This window comes from Alosa pseudoharengus, unplaced genomic scaffold (assembly GCF_046254945.1).
Source record: "Alosa pseudoharengus isolate Yale_2024_CS ecotype anadromous, Long Island Sound unplaced genomic scaffold, YU_APseudo_1.1 YU_APseudo_1.1_scf_8, whole genome shotgun sequence".
Classification (NCBI taxonomy): domain Eukaryota; kingdom Metazoa; phylum Chordata; class Actinopteri; order Clupeiformes; family Clupeidae; genus Alosa; species Alosa pseudoharengus.
The window spans coordinates 35,485,364-35,493,057 of record NW_027468870.1 but is presented as its reverse complement, the minus strand read 5'-3'; the positions used below and the strand labels follow the sequence as shown (position 1 = coordinate 35,493,057).

Genomic DNA, 7,694 nt, shown 5'->3' with positions numbered 1-7,694 from the left:
CTGCAGTGCAGCACAGTTGTGATGGACGGGTGAGGAGAAGGGATAGGAAAATGAAAGAAACAGTGTGACGAGGGGAAAGGCTTAAATACAGAATGAGAGAGAAGGAGAAAGAGTGAGATGGACAAAGAGAGAGAGAGAGAGAGAGAGAGAAGAGAGAAGGAGAAAGAGAGAAGAAGAGAAAGACGATGAAGAGAAAACGGGGAGGCACTGAGCAATCATGTGCGAGAGGGGAGCGATTCACAAGACGAATGGAAAGAGTTGTAAAAGACAGAGGAGAGACAGCGACTACATCAGAGATTAATGTGTACGTGGAGGAGGAGGTGGAGGAGGGAGGAGGGAGGAGGGGAGGGGTTGACAACAGAGACAGGGATGCAGAGCAGAGGGGCAACACAGCAGGGGCAACAAGCAGGCAGGAGTTAGGGTGTGGAGGAAGAGGAGGCGACGTGAGGAAGAGGAGGAATGGGATAGACAGGAGAAGAGGAGACGGACAGCATGGGGGCGCAGGGGTGGGGAGGTGGGGGGAGGTGGGTGAGGAGCACAGGCAGAGTGAGCCCCAGCCCCACAGCAGAGTGCATGTCACATTGCCCCGAGCATCAGCACAGGCCCGGCACTGACAAATGCCCTATCTAATGAGTTAGCATAGGCAATTACAGAACGTGCAGGGGAGGGAGAGAGAGAAAGAGAGAGAGAGAGACAGATAGAGAGGAAGGGAGAGAGAGAGAGAGAGACACATAGAGAGGGAGGGAGAGAGAGAGAAAGACAGATAGAGAGGGAGGGAAAGAACAAGAGAGCAAGAGATGAGAGTAGACAGAAGCAGTGGGAGAAGGGAGGAGAAACTAAACTCCAGCCGAGCCGTGTTCCCACCCTTATGTGCTGCACCATCATATATCACAGCCCCTTGTGTTGCGCAGCAGGCTCCTGTATAGGGGTGGAGAGGAGGGGGGGGGTCTCCACTTTCAACTGCAAGGAAGCAGCTTATTTGCACAATGCAGAAATAATACCTGCAAGTGCTTCCATTCATACCTGCAACAACTACTCCTTAGGATCAGCGGCGCATCAGTCATTCGAATATTTGTAAGTGCTATATTAGCATAACTTGCACCGTTGGCATGACAACTGGCTATGATCAATAGGCGACCTGCAAAACAAACCATTGGCACGTATGTGCCGTGCATGCGGGAGGACTATGACTGTAAAATCACGCCTGACAACGTTAACGAGACTTTTGCCATTTAAAAGGCAAATGAAGAGATGTGATTTGTGAGCTCCCTGACCTGTGGGTTAGCTTTAGGTATGGCTCAGCATGTCACAGGCCCTGCAGGCTTTCCACTGTCATAATGGCTCATCTCTTATGTAAATGAGTGTTAACAAACATCGCGCGAAATACCCATGAGCTCTCTTAGCCCCGGAAAAGAAACAAGGAATGTCACGCTCGTTCAGGTTTACACAAGCCTGTGTCATTTTTGCTTGCTTTTCCTCCATAGGTTGTTTTTCTTTGCACATCATAAACAAGCAAATATGTTGTAGCATGTTTTGTCAACTGGTAGATTCAAACAAGATGACAAATTACTAAATGCACTACATCTGACGCAGTTTGTGCTTGTGTGATTATCTTGCTTGTTAAATTGTCGCTTTGCGGGGTGTGTCAGAAAAGCTGTGAGGAACATAAAACACATGATCACTGATGTCTACAGCCAGTTATAAGCATTCCCTACAATGACAATGATTTATTACTGTCACATACTGTGTCTGAACAAAAAAAACAAATCCACAGCAAGGTCAATAATTTGGTAACCTTGACCCTGACAACTGACATCCGCAGCATGCAACATGACACCCTGTTTCTGCATGTGAAAATGTGTGTGAATTTGTGTTTAATTCATTTCCCTTTTGCCACAAGCGACCATTGTCACTTGTCGAAATTTTGACATTCTTCAAGGACGTTTGTGCGCCTGCTCTGCGTCTCCCCCTGCCTTTGGACTCCTGATTGACGTGTGAGGTGCACCCAGAGTCCACCCTACTACACCCCTGGAGCATTTACAAACGCAACACTCTGACAGAGGCAACGTCAACAGCAGGAACAGCAACAGCAACACGAATGCCTAGGGGCTGTTTTTTGAGCCTCAGCTTGTAGAGCGGTCAGACCTGGATTACCATACAAACAGCCCCTGCAAATCCTGCTCAGTGAACAACAGCAAACGGAGGGGCCAGTGAAACATTTAAAAAGCCCCACAGTGGTCATTGTGAATGGACATTAGCTCAGAATGTACTAATGCGAGTCGAGCACGCATTCAGGGGCCGCGTTGTCGCGAATCAGCCTCAAAAAACAACAGCACAGCCTCCAAGCTCATGTGTTCACATTCATGAGCACCGGGTGTTTGAATATGCCAGTGTTTGGGAACAGGTGTTCGGTACAGAGCAATAGAATTTTTAAAAAGGCCTTGCACATTCATCACAGTGTGGTTCATCTCAGTCCGACTGCCTAAATGATGCATGTAAACTCGCAAACAGTGTGCAAAAAGGCTGTAGTTATGGAGACACTGTTCCAGAGCGCAGACCCATTAAATGTCAGGTCACACAAGATGTTGCAGGCCTTCACACAACATGCCTAATGCAATTCTATTAATGGCTACTCCTCGGCCAGTCCATTCTCTATATAAGATTATCTCCACGTTAATGTGTGTAAATGTGTCTAAGCCTGTGAGTGAGTGTATGTGTGTGTGTGTATGCACTTCTCATGTGGGTATATGGAGTGCGCGCGTGTTTGTGTGTGTGTGCTCATATGGGTGTGTGTAGTGCATGTGTGTGTTCATGGGTGTGTGTAGTGCATGTGTGTGTGCTCATGGGTGTGTGTAGTGCATGTGTGTGTGCTCATATGGGTGTGTGTAGTGCATGTGTGTGTCGCAGATGTTTCAGCCTTCACTGTGTGGGAGTACAGTGGATATGTGTGTGTGTGTATGTGTGTCCGTGTGTGCACGCATGTGTGTGTGTGTGTGTGTGTGTGTGTGTGTGTGTGTGTGCGTGTGTATGTGCGTCCATGTGTGTGAATGCATGTGTGTGTGTGTGTGTGAGTGCGGAAAGGCTTGCCGCCTCTTAAGTAAGGCAGCCACGCACTGCTGCACCTCTCTCTCACACACACACACACACACACACACACACACACACACACACACACACACACACACACACACACACACACACACACACACAGAGCACTGCTCCCTCCAGCCAGCCAGCCAGCCAGCCGGCAGCCCTCAGCAGCCCGTTACCATCGGCAACCAGCTCTGACCGTGCCCCTCTGGCTTCAGCATGTTTTTCACAGGAATTGGAAAACCCATAAAATGACATGACACTATCTTTGTAATCATCTCGGCTTTGCCTCACATAAAAATAATCTTTTTACTGAAAACTCGCCCTAGCTGTCAGATTTCTGCCTTCCTAGTTTCTAGCTTTTGCAGATCCCATTTAAAACAGCCCCTTTAAAAGAAAACTTAATTGAGTGATGAGAAATGTGTCAAGGCTGAGCTAAGGGGCATTTTCTTCACCCATCCACAAGAATGGGGACACTTGGCTGCAACGGATGCTTTTCCTATAATGGAATAATAGTCTACAGTAGTTGGACACTTTTTGTTTATTTATTGCATATCTTATACTCGTTCTGACTAGATTAGAGAATCTATCACCCCTTACCTTTTGAGAGGCAACAAAGGTGAAATAATTATTTTTTGTTTGCAAATGAGATCATTAGAATCATTAGAGTCCAGGCTTTAAAAATGGCCAGTGTAGAATAATCTCTAATGTGCATGAGATACCCACACGGAAATGCAAATACAACCAGACACAGCCTCATAATTGGGTGCACACACACTGAGTCACTACAACACACACACACACACACACACACACACACACACACGCAAACAGACATACATAGAGCATGCATGTTCTAGCTAGAGGGGAATCACGTTGTCAGCTGGTCCAGTTCATATGTTATTGGGCTCATTTTCTTATGTAAGACCTGAAGTAGCAGTGAAGAAAATGTGCTAAGCTAGCCATTTTTATCCATCACACACACAGACACACACACATACACACACACGGGTACAAGCATGCCAAACCCTTCCCCCTAGTCTATCACGGTCCCATTATGATTGGCCCCAGTGATGCTGTTGTACTGTAGTGTGCCGATGATGACAGGGGATGAGGCTGGGTGAAGTGAGAGGCAGAGGCAGGGGTCACCACAGGAAGAGCCCCTCCATGTGGAGTGGCCTTGTCCGCCGCTCCCATCAGCACACATTATCCATCAGACACTATAGTCAGTCAGTCAGTCAGTCAGTCAATTCCGTGGGGGATCGTGTTAAAGTGGATGTCAATGGGCCTTCATGAATCTTTAAGCACGTGATAAAACCCTGCAGGCCACAGGCGGCTCATTCACTGGATCAGATAGCACTTCAACAGGTGCACTTTCTGCCCAGCATGGTATAAGCTTCCATCACCAACCCTTGTTTAAATTCGTAATGTGTCATTCTCTCCCGGGGTATAGCCCTCCGCCCCAGCTTAGCTGCACCTGTCCAAATCCCCAATGCTCTTACCTGTACTTCATGTTGCTGTGTCTGCCGATGGCCTCCTTCATGTGGGCGTGGCCTTGCGGGACGAGCCGGGACCCCGACTGCTCCCGGAGCTGGGTCTTGGTCACGTTCTGGACGTTGTAGTTCCCGTTGCTTCCCTGGCCGCTCCCCCCGCCCGGTGGTGGGGCGGTGCGAAGGCCACACAGCCGGTCCTCACTGCGGCTCTTGAGGTTGTGTTCTGTACAGGCGAATGACACCTGCATCCTGATATTTTCCCCGTGTACCTGTCTGCCTCTGGTTTGTGGCTGAGCTTCAGGTCATGCACCTGCAAGCACGGGCTTGTACTGATTGTTGGTGCTGCGGAGGAGGGATGCCGTCCAAACAAGCAGTCCCCACACAGCGACGGTTTGTTTGCTGGCAGGCGCCAAGAGTCACGACTGGCGGAGGTCCAGGCCCTAACCTGCCGGACGCAGAGTCAGCGTCTGTGCCGCCGACTTGGGCACTCCTGTGTGTACGTCGCCACGGGTTGAGAGGGAGCCTCTGAACTTATTCACCAACACGCTTTCCAAGAAAATACTTGTTTTCCTCGCAGAACGAGGATACTGATAGGGTAACTTGGTAGGCACAAGTGCTCGTCTTCAAGCTGCGGTACCTGCGGTACCACCCAAGGCTCGCCGGGTCTTTCGATGCGCAACAGATTCTTCACCCGTTCTGACTTGCGAACAGATTGAACGCAAGTTAAAACATTTCTACGATTGTGTATATATTCAGAAAACTGAATTAATCTATACCTGCGTGATGTTCGAATCCCTCCGATGTACAGGGCGACGGTGACTGCCTTGGTGAATACTGTGCAGCTGACAGTCGAGCTTCACGGGCACTGAGCGTGCATACCCCCTAGCCTCGCCATCTTCGGCCTCGAACCAATTGGACATAAATCGAATGACAGTTCACCAACTCGCCTGGACAAAATTTCTCACTGACACACTGCTATACCTAAAGGAGAGCGCACGGAGAATATTGCGACCAGACACGCTCACAGAGCCAAACGAGCAATGAACAGAACACTATCTGACACAATGTTCGCGCTCACGCAACATCGAACTGATGCAAACGGCAACATGAGCGGCGCCAAATCTCGCGCTGTGATTATTAGGGGCAGTAATTGCCATCATGATCATCACCGGGTATTACTAATAGAATGGAGCGAGAACGATTCACTGCACTCATCTCTTTCTGTCAAACAAAATGATATGCGCAATTATCGCTTAGTAACATCATTAACGATGGTAACAGTGCTATGCATTACTTGCCATTTGATCCACATACCGCGATAACGTTCCGCAAAGGTTAAGAAATACTCCCGTTTTTGTGGCAGGCAACCTCATACATGTTTACTCAACATGCAGAGTCTCTGATTCCGCACTCTTCCCCGCCTCTCTCTCTCTCTCTCTCTCTCTCTCTCTTCTTCGTCACTCTATCTTTCCCTCCCTCACACACACACACACACAAACACGCGCGGGCACACACAGATATTGAATATTTGGCTGCCCCCCCCCCCCCCCCCCGTATGTTTTCAGGTAAAATGGAGTCAAATAAAGTGCACAATAAATAAATAGCAGAGATACAAATTCATAATAAGTATTTTTGCTTCAGTCACATTTCCTCGTTTTCTCTTAATTTTATCATGTATTAGATACACAGATAAATCGATGAACTTATTCAGCGTTGTATGACCTGGGTACGATTCACTCGATTATTCCAAAGACCTTTTCTCCTTCAATAAAGGCTAATGACCACTCCCTTTTCAATAGACACACACTGTGCGCCAGGCCCCCCTCCCCCTCATCTCTCTCTCTCTCCCCCTTCCCCCCTTTTCACTGCACTAGAACACTGTAACAGAGGCATGCAGTTGAGCACTTCACTGATTAAGCAGCAGCCTCTGACACACACACACACACACACACACACACACACACACACACACACACACACACACACACACAAACACACACACACACAAACACACACACACAAACAATTTTGTCCGGACCATAGCAAGTGTTATGGAGTAGAAGGTTGCCAGTGATGGATTGCAATGAAACTTTGGGAACTAGCTGAATTAAGAGACTGGATTTAATGTCTGCTCACATGAGATAGATTGTAGATACTATGATTTAGCTTTGGACATTGATATGAAATTTGGGCCAAACTTAAATCATTTTTTAAATCATTTTGCAGTTTGAACAAAAAAAGGTTTACACATAAAAGATGTTTGAGTTCTATGGAACACCGGGTAGATTATGGAGTAGAGTAAAACATTTCCCAAGGAACCACAGTAACACACGCTCCCTCTGCAGAGATGCTATTGATAGTATAAATCTCTTATGAGATATTGACTACATTTTCTTGTAGATAAAAGTGAACTGGTGCTCTCTCGAAACCACTGGCCAGGAGTGCTCAGACACTACCCTGCCTTCCAATCACAGTGACCTAAAATGGAATAGCGAGCCAATCAGAATTCAGCTTTTCTGTGCAGTGAGTAGGCTACAGTGTGTCTGTACCCGAGACTACAAAAAGAGCAACCACCTGCACACACTACTCAAGCATCAGAAAATGTGGAGAAAGACAGAGGGATGGAAGGGAAAGAGAGAGTGAGAGGGAGGGAGAGAGAGGGAGAAAGGAACATGGATATTAAAATACTGATGTTTTCTGTTGTCACTGATAAGGTAGAATACCAGTCATAGTGTTGTCATCACTCAGGGATAAATCAGTTTTCATAATATTTTTTTTACTTTTATTATCACTGAACTGGAACTCTGGGAACTGTGTGCCGTTTAGTTTTTGTCTATGAGTGTGTATGTGTCTGCTTCAGTGTGTCTGCTTCAGAAAAAGAGTGAATGAGTGCGAGAGAGAGCAAGAGAGAAAGAAAGAGTGCATGAAAGAGAGAGATCATGCCACTGGGCTAAAAGACAGATAGTGAAGAGGACAGCATCTTCTGAGTTAACTCATATCATATGGTAGACTTGTGACCTCGGTGTTCAAACATGGCACATCATCTCAGAAATATCTGATTCTGATAACTGTCATGACATGATCTGATTATGTGATTCTGATGTGATTCTG

General features: G+C 47.2%; 1 protein-coding gene across 1 annotated transcript in view; it reads right to left on the bottom strand.

Annotated features, from left to right (window-relative positions):
* Nucleotides 1–4,831, bottom strand: part of LOC143111535 (voltage-gated potassium channel subunit beta-3) — a 12,618-nt gene extending 7,787 nt beyond the window's left edge. The window contains exon 1 of the mRNA XM_076273778.1: nucleotides 4,593–4,831. Within this exon, the coding sequence (XP_076129893.1) occupies nucleotides 4,593–4,831 (239 nt within the window). The remainder of the gene's footprint in view (nucleotides 1–4,592) is intronic.
* Between the last annotated feature and the right edge of the window lie 2,863 nt (nucleotides 4,832–7,694).